General features: G+C 49.3%; 1 protein-coding gene across 5 annotated transcripts in view; it reads left to right on the top strand.

Moving 5' to 3' along the window:
- The window catches only part of FCHO1 (FCH and mu domain containing endocytic adaptor 1), a 53,063-nt gene that overhangs the window by 25,840 nt on the left and 12,270 nt on the right, over window positions 1-14,953 (top strand). For all 5 annotated transcript variants that reach the window (XM_081177646.1, XM_081177642.1, XM_081177643.1 and 2 more), the window contains 16 exons: window positions 961-1,065; window positions 2,103-2,201; window positions 3,018-3,114; window positions 3,356-3,400; window positions 3,640-3,712; window positions 3,816-3,840; window positions 5,133-5,187; window positions 5,896-6,071; window positions 6,713-6,737; window positions 7,038-7,094; window positions 7,196-7,247; window positions 8,130-8,221; window positions 9,302-9,871; window positions 11,816-11,919; window positions 12,742-12,844; window positions 13,553-13,664. In XM_081177646.1, coding sequence (XP_081033772.1) covers window positions 961-1,065; window positions 2,103-2,201; window positions 3,018-3,114; window positions 3,356-3,400; window positions 3,640-3,712; window positions 3,816-3,840; window positions 5,133-5,187; window positions 5,896-6,071; window positions 6,713-6,737; window positions 7,038-7,094; window positions 7,196-7,247; window positions 8,130-8,221; window positions 9,302-9,871; window positions 11,816-11,919; window positions 12,742-12,844; window positions 13,553-13,664 — 1,790 coding nt within the window. The remainder of the gene's footprint in view (window positions 1-960; window positions 1,066-2,102; window positions 2,202-3,017; window positions 3,115-3,355; window positions 3,401-3,639; window positions 3,713-3,815; window positions 3,841-5,132; window positions 5,188-5,895; window positions 6,072-6,712; window positions 6,738-7,037; window positions 7,095-7,195; window positions 7,248-8,129; window positions 8,222-9,301; window positions 9,872-11,815; window positions 11,920-12,741; window positions 12,845-13,552; window positions 13,665-14,953) is intronic.

Here is a 14,953-nt window from a genome sequence, read left to right as displayed (position 1 = left end):
ACGAAACTGCTTGCCAGGCCTGAGGATCTTACAGTCCTAGAACCATAGAATCATCGTCATCAGTTGGAAGGGACCCAAGGGTCATCTAGTCCAACCCCCAGCCGTGCAGGAATCTCAGCTATTTAATTAGAAGTGCAGAGATAATCCTGAAAGAATGCAGCATTCCCCCCCCCCCCATTCCACTAGCCAATTCAGATTTTTTTGAGCAAATGGTTTTTTGGAGGTTTTATTTTGATTGTGTATTTTGCATTTTTATATTGTTATTTTATCCTGTGAACCACCCTGTGGCTTAGGGCCCTCATATTTACAGGACGGCCTCTCCTGGCCTGCCCTGCAGAAGACCTTAAGGTCCATGAATAATCATAGTTTAGAGGTCCCAGGCCCTAAGGAAGTCAGACTATCCTCCCCCAGGGCCAGGGCCTTCTCAGTGGTGGCTCCGACCTGGTGGAATGCTCTGTCCCATGAGACCAGGGCCCTGCAGGATTTAACCTCCTTCTGCGGGGCCTGTAAGACAGAGCTATTCCGCCTGGCTTTTAATTTGAATTCAGCCTGATCTTTCATTTCTCTTCTCTTCCCCTCCCCTTTTATGAAGATTCCCTGCTCTGGGATCCCACAGCTAATTCTACCCTGGTCTCCTCGCTGGCTGAAATAGGACTAATTTAGCCAGCTAGCCCTGGTGATCATCTAATGCTATTGAATGGATTTTCCCCCTAAATTGATTTTTGAATTCTGAATTTATTGTTATTCATGTTTTATACTGTATTTTATGCTGGTTTTTGTTGCATCAATTAAGTGTTTTAAATTTGTTGTTAGCCACCTTTAGCCTGGTTTTCTGAACTGGGAAGGGCGGGGTATAAAAATATATATATTATTATTTATTATTTTGGGGATGGGGGGATGTTCAATTTTTAATAATAATAATAATAATAATAATAATAATAATAATAATGGTCTCCGCAGGCCGAGCTGAAGTCGCGGAAGGCGGTGGAGGCCCTGCGGAGGGCTGTGGAGAAGTACAACGCAGCGCGTAATGACTTTCAGCAGAAGATGCTGGACTCCGCTGTGGTACGGGGAGCTGGGTGGGCGACGGTGGAGGGCGGAGGGTACCCCAGGGTCCTCCCAGTGTGTTCAGGAGTGCAAATGGGCCCTGGCGATCCGCTCCAAGATTGGCCCCCTCCTGGGCTCCCCGGGTGCGAATCCTTGCAGCGGGTCGTTCCTCCTCTCTCTGCACCCAGAGTCCTTGCAGGATGGGAGCAGCCCCCTTGCCGCAGGCGGCCTGGCTTTGGGATGCGGGGGGGGGGGATCTTTGGAAAGGGGTTGGAAATGCGCTGTTGATGCCGTCGCACGGATCCCGGGTGCAGCCGCGATTGGAGGCCCATGTGTGTGGTTCTGGTCACCTTGGCTCAAAAAGGATATTGCAGAGTTGGGAAAGGGTTCAGGAAATCACCTCCAAAAGCGCAGGGACTTTTTGGTTTAGATAAAAGGCGAGGAAGACAGACGTTGGTGAAATCATGCATGAAGTGGACAGAGGGGAAAAAGCTTGTCCCCCATTCTCTCATATTATGGAAAAAACCAGAAATTCTTTCTGTGAATTTCTATTCCCTGGGAGGCAGTCCCGGCACGGAGAGCTCCTCCTCTCTTGCAAGTAAGTAGGTCCACTGTGAAAACTGGTGTGCGTCCAACAAAGCTGAGTGCTGGAAGACTTGGGAAAGGGTGAAAGGAAGGGCTGTTAAACTGTGGAACTCCCTCCCACAGGAGGCAGGGATGGCCAACTTGGATGCTCTTGTTTTCGAATCCTGCTTGTGGGCTTCGCATTGGGGATCTGGCACTTGGGAGAACAGAAGGCTGGACTAGATGGTCCAGTTCTTATGTGGTTCCCTCCATGTCTGAGGTATCAGAAGGCGTCAGGGCCAGGCCCTGCTGTGGCCTCGCAAAATCCCCACACATTCCTTGTCTCTGCGTCCCCTGCATGGTTTCGGGGGCCCTTTCCTGAGCCTTTCTCATAGAATGGTAGAGTTGGAAGGGACCCCTGAGGGTCATCTAGCCCCCCCCCCGCAATCCCCCATTGCTGCTTTGCCTCCTCTCTGCCCTCTCCCTCCCAGCGCCTGCAAGAGGTGGAGGAATCGCACCTGGAGCAGATGAAGGTCCTGATTGGCTCCTACGTCCACTCGGTGGAAGACACCCACGTCCAGATCGGGCAGGTGAGAGGCTGTTGCGTTCCCAAAGCAAGGAAGGATTGGACTCGGATTAATAGAATACACACGAGGCTTGACCAGCAAGACTCTGGGAGGAAGTGGCAATAATAAACTTTCCACCCCTCGGCCCAGGTCGTTTTATTCACAAAAGAACTTTTTACACAGTGTTCATAAGAACCAATCAGATTTCCTCTGAGCATTTCGAAAAACCCACGTGGGAACAAAGTTAGATCAGAAGAAATCCTGTTAACTACAAAGAAACTATTTCTTACTTGAGCATGCATACGTAGTTCAGAGTAAATAAAATAGGAATCAAGGAGGAATGCTTTTAGCAGTAAACAGGAGAGGAAGGATGGCAAGGAAAGATGGGCATCTTGATCATCTCCTTGTGAACTCTCCTCCTGGCCCTTGGATTAACAAAACCAAGGAAAGGTACATCAGAGAATCTACCTACTCTCTTTATGGCCCAGGATGCCTGGGGAACAACTGGCCTGTGTTTAGAATACTGATACGTGCCTGTCAGGCAGAGAGAAAGAAAATGGACAGTACAGAAAATGGGCAGAGGTGCAGAGGCTTGTGGGATTTGATCAGAAATTGTTGCCCATGACCCAAGCCCAGCCAACGCAATTCTTTCATTGTGGACACAATGGCTTGCTCCGTACGTTCATAATTCCTCATGGTAATCCCACCTGACTCCCACAAGAGGCCGGTCGGCCAGCAAGGGCAACTGGGCTGGGCGCCCCCGGAGGACCCCCGGGAGCTTGGGTGGGTCCGTGGGGGGTCCATCCTGGCCTCAGCCTTGTCCCCCCTCCCCAACCGCAGGTCCATGAAGAATTCAAGCAGAACATGGAGAACATCGGAGTGGAGACCCTCCTGCGGAACTTCGCCGAGAGCAAAGGGACCGGGCGGCATCCGCCGGGTGGGTTGAATTTCTGGGAGTAAATAGCATTGCGGAGTTGGAAGGGTCCCCCAAATGTCATCTAGTCCAGCCCCCAGCAATGTAGGTGCCACAGCTCAGGAATCTGCAGCAGATGCATTCGCCCGGATCCTGCAACCGGGAACCAAGTGAAATGAGGACATTTCTCCGGCTTGGCTTGCCTTAACCCAAACGCCTTTAGCCTTTGCCCTCCCCTTTATTCCCCTCTTTGCTCTCCCCGTAGGACCGCTGGATTTTGAGGAGCTGAGCATCATTCCTGCGCAGGAAGGCAAGTACGTCTGAGCGTGGGGTGGCAGCACCCCAGATCCAGCCGGGTTGGAAAAGGGGTGCGTGGGACCACCTGGAGGAACCGCCAGATTTTTTGGCGTGTGATAACATCCAGAGACCCTTTTACAAAGGACTTCGGAAAGCTTGCGGCAATTTATTATGATTGTGATTTTTTAAGTGTGCAAGCTTTTGGGTTCCACAGCACTCTTCATCAAGGAGGGACTTCCTCTTTTCTTGCAGGACCCAAGCGAACCCGCAGCAAAGCCTTCCGCATCCCTGGCCTGAGCCGCAAAGAACGGGAGCGGGACTCTGTGTGAGTTGCTCCTCTTTCTCCCCGACCACAGAGACCGATCTCACTCCCCAAGTCTGCACATGCTCTTCAATCTCTCTCTCTCTCCCTCTCTCCTTTTGCCCAGGGAATCTCCAGATGCCGAGTCAGGGGTGAGTAATATTTATCATTAGCCAACAGGACCCACAGGAAAGTGTTGCCGTCTTCTCCTAATGCCCCAGCCTGAGGGCCATTCCAGGAGCCAGCCAGCCGGCCAGTCCCTCCCCATAGCTACTCCATTCCGTTTCCTGCTTTTTTCTTTTCTTTTTAAGCTGCCACTGAATGTTCCTGAGAATTGATTGATGGATTGGCTGAGTTCATTTCTATGCTGCTTTCCCGCAATGAGCTGTGTCCAAAGCATAGTGAAATACAGAGCACAGCACTTCTGAAATTTAATTTTATATATAAAATACAGAGCTTGCCAGTAAATTCAAAAACAACAAAAATCAACAATTTTGCAAATTGGCACAGGATAAATTGAATAGTGCAATGCTCATTCCTTACTGGGCTGTGCTATTTTGCTATAATTAATCATTATTATTGCTGTCCTTTATTTGGATTCTTTACCCATCATTTAAAAATACAAAATTCACTGTTTCGTTTTTTGGTGTTAAACCTTTGGGCTCCTGTGGAAGGTGATTAATAAGTAGCAAGTAAATTTATCTATCTTATCTCTCTGTAAGAAATTTAATGAAAACTGACAATTATTATTTGATTTCTAACCTTAATGCTATGTTGTTGTCATTTTGTGGAGACTGTATTAATTTTGATTTAATAAAAAGAGAAATATATATTGGGTTCCTTACCCAAATTTCACCATAATTCCCAGGGCAGATTGCAGCATTTATTAAAATAAGTTTAAACAGTTTACTAGGTAGGTCCTAAAAACTGCTACTGTGCTTAAAGAATAACTGCTGTTTATTTAAAAGGATTTTGAAAAGAGCCTTTTTTATATAAAAAAATGCAGTTAGGGTACAAATTGAGGAAACCTAGCTAGATTGGCAGGCTAGGAATAATAATAATAATAATAATAATAATAATAATAATAATAATAGTTGTTAAACAATGGTTCTTTCTCGTTCTATTTTTATATTCCTTTTTATGACCTTTTAATAAACGAGTTTGGGTTTCAGCTCAATATGTTGAAAGCCTTCAATAGAATTGTTTTTTTAAAAAAATAAAGAAAGAGCAGCCAGCTGGCTCTGGGAGTCAGAGGGTCCTGGGTTCCAGTCTTACGGATCAGAGAATGATGCGTCTTTTGCAAGCAAATAATCCATGAGGTTTCACATCTTGGTCTCTCCTCCCATTATTATTATTTGGGGGGGGGGTATTTGAACCCCAACGAAGATGCTGCCCCAAGAGAGGCTCCCACCCCAAACTTTTGCTCCTTCTCTTCTCTCCTCAGCCCCCCGACGTGGACGAGGAAGGCTTCACCATCCGGCCCGAAACAAATCAGAACGATATCCTTTGGCATATGTGGCTGCAGGGCCTTCTTCCTCATAAGGGGGGAGATTTGGGGGGGGGGAGTGGGAGGGGTGTCTCAGAAATAGGGGGAGAGGTGGGGTGTCCAGAGTCCAATGGGGAAGACTGTTCCTGTTGGGGAAGAGTCAATGGGGACATGAATTTACCCAGGAGCTCCAATAAATTGACAGAAAAGCGGAAGCCGTTTTTTGATTATTTGCAAAAATAATAATACCATAACCCAATGAAATTGCAGGCAGGATTTGAAATTTGAGCAGTGGGAAGAACATGGCAATATATGAAATGGAGGAATATGGTTCATTGGGTAGAGCTTGAGACTCTTGATTTCAGGGCCACGCGTTCGAGTCCCAACTTGGGTGAAAGATTCCTGCATTGGCCCTAGGGGGCTTCCAGCTCACCAATTCTGTGATTCCCTATATTAGGCAAAATGTGTGATATTATGCAGTATGTAAAAGAGATGCGTGTAAGGGAAAGTGGGAAGCCAAATTATGAGACATGTATAGCAGATTTGAAATTTGAAATTAATTGCTTAAAGTTGTGAAAATCTAATAAAAAACTTCAGGGCCCCACGTTGGCCAAAAGACTCCTTCATTGCAGCGGGTTGGGCTGGATGACCCTTGGGGTCCCTTCCAACTCTTCTGTGATTCTGTTGCCACCCGTTTGGCCCCTTGACTCCGTCTCCCCACGCGAACACCCCACCCGCTTCTGCTCCTCCAGCGACTCGGATTACGATGATGAGGAGCCCCACAAGTTCTACATCCGCATCAAGCCGGTGCAGCCCCGGGAGCGCGCCAGCAGCGCCGCGGCCGTGGAGCAGCTCAAGGCCTCCGTGGGGAACCTCATCCTGCCCCCCAGCATGGGGGTGAGAGAGAGATGGGAAGCGTCAGGCCTGGCAGAAAGACCTTGGCACCCGTCTCCCCTTGAATCCAGATTTTAGCTTTAATTTCTGCGCCAGAATACTGGGTGCTATGTTCCCAGGACACTATGGTTCCCAGGCGGCCTAGGCTGCCGTTATCTGTGCCCTCCAAGTGTCTCACTGGGACTGATGGGGAGATGTGGTCTAAAGCACTGGGTGCAGGGCGCCCGGTTGACAAAGTCTGCCTGCTTGAGGGAGGGGGTCTGGGAGGGCAAAGGTTTTCTTCTAGACCAGGGCTTGGCAACATGGCGCCCTCCAGAGCCCCATCTGCTGCGTAACGCCTCTTCCAGGGTCGCTGAGGTGCCAACCTGCCCTTTTTCTTGACACCTGGGGGAAAAACATCTTTGTTTGGATCTTGATTTATGGCTGCACATTCTCCCGACTGACCATTTATTGCTTTCCCCAAGTGACTTTGAACCTCCCCACCTTCTCAGTGTAAATTTTACGAAACGAATAAATAAACCACCCAGGGAGGAAGGCAGCCGTAGGGGGCGCAGTGTGGCCTGCCCCCGATCTCGATGGTTATGAGCATGGGCTGGGGGCCACAGCACCTTCCTGACCTCTCCCCTTTCCCCCTCTTTCCGCAGTGCACAATGAAGAGGCATTCTTCCCGTGAGTGCTCTGTCTCGGACTCTTTGGGTGAGGTTGGGAGAGAGGGTTGCCGCTGCGGAACTCCCTGCCACTGGATGGCTTTAGAAGAGGGTTGGGCCAAAGCATGGAAGAGGAGGGGGCCAGTGAGGACTCCCGGCCAGGATGGCTCTGCCTGCGCTGTCAGGGCAGCCATGCTTCTGGATCCCAGTTTCTGGGAACTGCAGGAGAGGAGAGTTGCTCTCGCACGCGGATCCTGCTTGTGGGTGTTTCCTTTGGGGGCGTCTGGCTGGTGATTCTTAGGTTTTCTTGATTCTTTTCCAGGGCACCTGAAAGCACTTGCCTCGGCCGAGACGGATTCTGACACGGCCCCTGCCCCAGGTAGGAGGGGGCGATGGGAGGGGGGGAGACTAGGGGGTGGACCTCCAAACCCTCCAATTCTACGGTTCTCTAAATATGTATTTCCAATTTATTCTGCACAGGGGATAAGTCTAGCAACTCGCAGGCACCTCTCTTCAGCTCCCGTATGACAAGGTAACTCTGGGGTCTTCGGAGAGCAGACTCCACTCTGCACTCTGATATCTGTGTCTGCGTGCAAACATCTGCGGAACTCCCTTCCACTTGAGGCCAGTGCTGCCCATTTGACTCAGTTGTCCCAGCCACTCTGGGCAGCTTCCACACACCAAAAACACAAACAAACCCACAAATATTTTTGTACCCCGTTCAGATGTAGGAGGTACAAAAAAAGAATTAAAGTGACTAATTAATTAATTAAATTTGTAAACCGCCCTATACCCATAGACCTTAGGGTGGTTCGTGACATAAAGTCACTTAAAAGCATGTATTATTATTATTGCTCGATTACAGAAAGCAGTTTGCAAAAGAGAGAAAACAACAAGACCACTGCTGAAAAATTTGCAGCCGTAACCAGAGGCATACAGAAAGGGAAAAGGCACAACAGAATGGACCAAAACTACAAACTCAAACTTTCTAAATAAGAAAATTCCTTCCAGTAGCACCTTAAAGACCAACTAAGTTAGTTCTTGGTATGAGCTTTCGTCTGCATGCACACTTCTTCAGATACCTGAAGAAGTGTGCATGCACACGAAAGCTCATACCAAGAACTAACTTAGTTGGTCTTTAAGGTGCTACTGGAAGGAATTTTTTTATTTTGACTTTTGACTATGGCAGACCAACACGGCTACCTATCTACTACTCAAACTTTCTAAGCTTGTCTAAATGTGAGCGTCTTCAGCAGGCGCCAAATAGAATAGAGTGAAGGTGCCTGGCTGGTGTCAAGAGACAGGGAGTTCCACAGGCTTGGTGCTGGCACACTGAAAGATGGCCAGTTCCACCAATTTTGTTGCCCTTGTTCAGATCACAGTTTCTCAAGTCCAGCGTTTTCTTCTTCCGCAGCTGTGACAGCAAACCTGAGCCCGACGTTCTCCCTGCCAGCGCCCTCTTTGGCCCCCCGCTGGAGTCGGCCTTCGAAAACGAGGAGTTTTCAGGTGAAGAAGGTCCCCAGCATCCCTGCATTGCAGGGGGTGGGCTAGCTGACCCCGAGGGTCCCTTCCGATTCCCCCAGGTCCTCTCTGAGGCCACATCTGCACCGCTGCACCGCCACTTGAAAGAACTGGCTTCCTCCCCTGAAGGATCCTGGCAGCCGCGGTTTAACCCTTGCAGAGCTACATCTCCCAGCGCCCTTATCAAACTACGGTTCCCGAGAAGCCCAGTGGGCTTGACTTGCATGTCACTCAGGCCACATTCATGCCATGCTATGAAAGCACCGTGGTGCCTCTTTGAACAGCTGTAGCGTCCCCCAAAGGATCCTGGGGACTGTAGTTTGTGAAGGAGACCCCCTGACCCTCTCCCAGAGCTACAGTTCTCAGAGTTCCCTGAGAAAAGGAATTGACTTTTTAATGGGGATTGTCACTCTGGGAGAGGGTACTGCGGGGGGGGGGGAGCTCCTAGCAACTCTCAGCACCCTTAGCAAACTATAACTCCCAGGATTCTTTGGAGAAGCCATTTCTCTTTCCCAAACTGTCCTGGATGAATGAATCTGGGACCTTCTGCAAACAATGCCTTTGTCTACAAATAGCGTAAGATTCTAGTCCTCATAGTTCGCATCAAAGGGACGTTTAACGGCCAGCCTCTCTTCCCAGAGAACTTGGGGAATTGCAGCTCCGTGAGCGGGAAGAGGTTTTCCCCAGCAACTCACGGTGCCATGAACATACTACAGCTCCCAGGATTCTGTTGAAAGTGGAATCACAGGGCTTTAAATGTGGCCAAAGTGTAGAACTGTGGTTTGGAAGGGGGAGCAGAAAGCCATGTCTTTAAAGGTGTGATGTGGATCTATAGCGAGAAATAGATAGCTAGATCTATACTGATATTGATATTGATATATCGATACATCTATCTATGTCTACCTATATCTATCTATATTTATTTATCAATATAGATCTATAGATATGTAAATATCAATGCCTATTGATTTTGATATTGACATCTCTATTATTATTGATACCTATATTGTTATCTGTCTATATGGATATCAATGTCTATTTATTGTTCTTCTCTCCCCCCCCCAGCCCCCCGCTCTTACCTGTTGGCCTCCAGCCCCTCCCCCTTCTCCTCCTCGTCCCCCGAGAACGTGGAAGACTCCGGCCTGGACTCCCCGTCTCACCTGGCCACCGGCCCATCCCCGGATGCCCGCCTCTGGAGCCCCCGGCCTGGCACCCCACAGAGCCCCCCCGGAAAGCGCCCCCCCAAGGACGGACCCCGCTGCTGCCAGCCGGCCGACGACACCCCGGACCCCTGGCTCCCCCAGCCGGGCTCCCAGGAGCTCCCCGAGTGGGCCCACTCCGTCTCGGCCTGGCCCCCCGCCCCGGCGTCCCCTGGCCACCCCCCAGGCCGGCACGAGTCCCCCTTCAGCGACCCCTTCCTGGAGGCTGCGGCCCCCGGGGGTCGGCGGGGCTGGTCGGCTGCGGAGTGTCCCCCGCGGGGGGGCGAGCGTGACAGCTGCCTCTCCTCGAACTCGGCCTCCTCCTCCTCCTCGTCCCCAGCGCCCCCCAGCAGCGGAGACTCCACCAGCCCTTCTCCTTGGGCGCCACGGGGCAGAGACCTGGAGGGCGCCCCCCCAGACGTGCCGTCGGACCCCGGTGAGTTGCCATTTCCTCTTGCCAGGATCCATGCCACAGGTCAGGTCCCTTCTCATATGTTGCCTTTGGGTCTGGGTGCGAGACGCGTCTTTTTCTGCAGTGGAGAATGAAATCCTATATGCCTCCGTATCCATAAGAACCATATATTTATTAGTGTCTATTGCATTCTCGTTTTCTTTTTTCTCGTCGTTTTGGATCACTGGATAAGAAATCGGTTAAAAGAAGGTGGGGAATGAAAGGTCTGGGTTGACAGGTCCGGGTTTTCTGTCAATCAATTCATCAATCAATTGGCCGATTTATTACAGGCAACAGAAATAAGAAGTTGGCTAGAGTCTCGGAACAAAGGGGGATTTTTTATTATTATTAATAAAAATAATTAGGGAACCGCTTTTGGACTTTGTGGGAAAAGGAAATGAATGATTTTGGATTGAGAAGAAATGTTGTTTGGCACCAGAGAAGATGGATGTTGCTCTGGACTGAATGTCTTAAATAACCTTTTTTATGTAACGGCAGAAGGAAAATCAGGTGTCCCTTTTCTCTTTCTGTCTTGCTTCTTCCCATTCCCCCCCCCCTTTCTTCACTCTCTTCCTGCTTTTTCTTCTCTTTTTGAAGCTGTTTTTGTCTATATATTTTTTAAGTTAGTTTTCCACATCTCACAGTATTATTGTAATATTATTATTGTCATTTATTTGATTTATTGGATTCAATTTATATACTGCCTTTTATCAGGAGACCCCAGGGCGGTTTGCAACATTAAAAACACATTCCAGAACGTCAATGATAAAAACATGATTTTTATGGAAAACATTAAGAGCAAAGGAGATTGCGCAGGACAGTCTGGTTTCCCAGCAGATGGTCATCTCTCTGGGATTCTGAGCTATGATTCCTGCATTGCAGGGAGCTGGGCTGGATGAGCTTTGGGGGTCCCTTACAATTCCACAGTTCTATGAGTCTTGGGTTCCTTGGGTCTCACAGGTGCTTCAGTTCCTCTCAAGGGCGCGGCTGCTCTCTTGGCAAACGCCCAGAGCTTGAGATCCTCTCGCTTCCTCCTGCCGTAGCTGGAGGTGATCACCCCCGGGGTGATCAGCGCAGGCGCCATTGATCCCCTTTGACAACGTGGTTTCCTGGCTGATCCCTCCAGGGCGTCTTCTCCCTTGAAGGCCTTAATAAATCTCATTTCCGAAATCTCCAAATCTTGCACAGCTCTTTCAAACCTCGTTATGGTTAACGATTAACAATTGGCCTCTGCATTTTCTTTTTTGCGGTCTGAGCTTTGCTTAATGGCCCAATAAACGATGGCTGGGCAAACTGATTGTGGATGGATGGATGGATGGAGAGACAGGATTTAGAGCACCTGAGAGAGCTGGGTGCGAATCCCCCCACAGGGCCACAAAGCTCCCTCTCTTTTATGGCTGAAATGACTGGCAGAATCCGAGACCAGGGAGAAGAGTCGGTGAAAGAAGACTGGAAGAAATTTAAAGACTATTTAAAGAAATATTGTAAAATTAATGAATGTTAGAAGGATGTTGGATAGAAACTAAGTGGTTTCCAGCTGTAATGCTTTAGGAGACATGAAAAAAAGATTCACAAATGGGTAAAAGTTTAATGGTAAGGATTTGCTGAACTAACAAACTGAATTGGAATACAAGGAGGGGAGGTGTGAGGAGGTCTGAGGAAATAAGTGTACGGAAGTTATGTTATTGAAAATTAATGTGTGTTTTTAATTGTTTTTTATTTTGTATGTTTATTTTTCATTTTTTGCTATATCTTAAAAACTTTCAATAAATATCTTTTTTAAAAAAAATAGAGCACCTGAGAGAGCTGGGTGCGAATCCCCCCACAGGGCCACAAAGCTCCCTCTCTTTTAAATACTTATTTACATTGATTATCCCAATCCTTGATTATCCCAACCAACCCCCTATTCTCTCTCCCTTTGGCTTGCAGCTTCTCTCCCTCCATCCGCTGCACCCGGATTGACCCCCATGGTGGCCCCCCCTCGGCGATGCCGCGCAAAACGGCCCTCGGCAGTCTCAACCGGCAGCGACACGGTGAGCCCCACACGCCCTGGACCCATCTGTGCACACAGAGTTGTGTTTCCTCGTACGATTGGGGGGCTGTGCTTTTGTGCAGAGATGCCCCCCAATTTAGCATACTGCGGGTTGGTTAATTTGGGGAGGTTTGCGGCAGAAGTCTTGTTCCGTCACGATCCAAGCCTTCTCAGATTTGAGTTGAGCCCTTATTTTTCCATTCTGCTTTTGGCTCCCAGAGGCTGAGAAACATTAGCTATGGCTAGCCTACTTAGGGTATGATAAAATAAAGTCTGCAAAGGATTTCTGAATCCTGTCGCAAGGAAAAGCTTGTAAAGTGTACGGATGAGATATAAGAATTTGCTGCAAAGAAGAACGGCTTTTGAAAATGCCGGAGTATGCGGAACTGGCAAGACTGACAGAAAATATTAGAAAGTATTTAAAGAACTACTAAAGCGAGATAAAAACATGAGCAGGACTTGAACTATGAGAAGCAGAGATAATATATTAAGATAAATAGGATAGATTGCACAAACTGAAGAGCACAGGTGATTTAAGGGTAAATATGGAAACCATGGAAGAAGGGGATAGGAAGTCAATGGATCAAGTAATTTACAGTTTATGTTAAAATACCTTAAGGTTTTTATGTGAAGATTTAATTGTGAAAAATTAATAAATAAGATTTAGAAAAGAGCTAAATGCAACAGAAGCCCTATAGAATTGTGAACAGGTTGTTGGTGAAACGATTGTGAGTCGTCAGAAGTGGTATTATTAATAAGAATAATAAGCATGGTCATCATTTAATAATACACACGCCTCCCATCTCTCTCGCTGTGCCCCCAGCCTCGCTCGCTCAGCCCCTCGCGTCTCTGGGCCTTGTCGACCCCGCAGAGCTCGGCTGGGATGACGGAGCGGGCCTTCTTCATGGCCACGCAGCCGGGACTCGGTAGGTGCCCCACGGAGGGGGCTGCGGGCTTGGGGGGCGTGTGGGCACCCGGCTTTCTTTTGTGGAGGCCTCGCCCCATTGCACAAGGAGTCGCAGAGTGTTTCTGGGGGGAGGAGGAGGAACGGGAAATGCTTCGGGGGCTCCCAACTTCTTCAAAATGCCTTAATTTTTTTACCACATAGAAAACAAGAATGACTTAAGGGGTGACTGACGCAAAGGGGGCCCCCTGCTTTCACCTTCAGTTAAGACAAAGTGGGTGCTGGCACCCCTCAGAGTGGGTGGGATTCCCTAGGGGTGCTGGGGGGCAGCAGGTGCCAATGGAACGCTGGTATCCTCAGATCAAGTTCCTTTGTTTCGTTGAATCAAACGAAATAGTTTTAACTGGGTTTTGAACAAAATGTGCAATTAATTGCCCCACCCAAGCCAGGATAGCTCAGTTGGTAGAGAAGGAGACTCTGGGTTAATCTCTGGGTTGTGGGTTCGAGCCTCAGGTTGGGGGGAAAGATTCCTGCCTTGCAGAGGGTTGAACTAGACAACCCTCCAGCTCTACAATTCTAGGATTCCTGCCTTGCTGGGGGTCGGGCTAGATGACTCCTGGGTTCCCCTCCAGCGCAACCATTCCACGATTCTATGCTCCTCCAAGCCAAATACCCCACATCTTCTTGGCATTTCCCCCGTGATCGCTTGACTTTCTCTCTCTCTGGCCAGGCGTCTCGCGGGGCCCGTCTCCCGTTGTCCTGGGTTCGCAGGGCGCTCTCCCCGTGGCAACGGCCTTCACGGAATACATCCACGCCTATTTCAAAGGCTGCAGCCCAGACAGGTAATAAACGGAGGACAGAGGGCAGTGTGTGTTTGTGGGGGTGTTTTTTTTGGGGGGGCCCTCACCTCATTGCCATTTTCACACCAGATCTGGATGTCTTGGCTCTGCTTCTCGATGCCGCCACTCGCTTAAGCAGCAAAATTTGGGACCACCTTCAAACAGATGCCAAAGTTTCGGGCTTCTTTTGTACTGCAAGTCCCATATCCCCCCCCCCAACTGAATACAGTCATACCTCGGGTTACAGATGCTTCAGGTTGTGTGTTTTCGGGTTACGGACATGCCGAAACCCAGAAGTACCAGAACGGGTTACTTGCAGGTTTCGGCGCTCGTGCATGTGCAGAAACACTAAATCACGCTTTGCACATGCACAGAAGTGCCGAATCGCAACTTGTGCGTGCGCGCGCAGATGGGGCACTGTGGGTTGCGGACACCGCAGGTTGTGAACATGCCTCCCGCACGGATCACGTTCACAACCCAAGTGTCCACTGTAATAGACGCACAAAACTGGTGTTCGTACTAAACACCCCAAATCCTGGCACTTTCCGATTCGCTCCAAACTGGTGTGAAACTGCACAGAACGAGTATAAAACTTTGACACTGGTTTAGAGGCGATCTCAAAAGTTCTGGGTTTGCGTTTGAAGAAGCTGGTGGCCACTGAGGCGACTGAGGGGTGCAAAAACAGCTTTGAAGGGGGCAGAGCCGCTCAGTTCCACAACCCCATGTGACGTCTTGTGGAGTCGTCCCAGTCGTCCCCGCAAGATCCTGTGCAGTCGCCCCTCGGCTCCCAGAGCCAATCCTGGCCTTGATGCCCAAGGCAGGTGGAGAGCTTGCTTGTTCATGACAGGTCAGCTTGGGTACCTGATGCGAAACAAGGCTTTTAAGGTCTCCGTCTTACTTTGCACGCGGGCTCTGGGAATATGGGTGGTCTCTCTCTCTCACAGCCACGGCTTCAGATCTATACACTTTTCCTGTTTTGTGGAACAACAACAATTTTATTATTTTCATGCCGCCCATCCGACTGGGTTGCCGCAGCCGCTCTGGGCAGCTCCTAACAAAAAAATTAAAATGCAATGAAACCTCAACCAGCTTCGCTGAACTTCCCTTTGCCTCTGCCCGGATCTCTCTGCTCAGTTGGTTGAGCATGAGGCTCTGAATCTCAGGGTTGTGGGTTCAACCCCCACGTCGGGCAAAAGATTCCTGTATTGCAGGGGGTTGGCCTGGATGACCCTTGGGGGTCCCTTCCAACTCTATGACTTGCAAGCAGATGCGGCAGTGTGGAGCAGTGGGCT

The sequence above is a fragment of the Podarcis bocagei genome (genome assembly GCF_964188305.1).
Source record: "Podarcis bocagei genome assembly, chromosome: 18".
Taxonomy (NCBI): Eukaryota; Metazoa; Chordata; class Lepidosauria; order Squamata; family Lacertidae; genus Podarcis; species Podarcis bocagei.
Note: the sequence above shows the minus strand (reverse complement) of the source record. Positions and strands in the feature narration are given on the sequence as shown.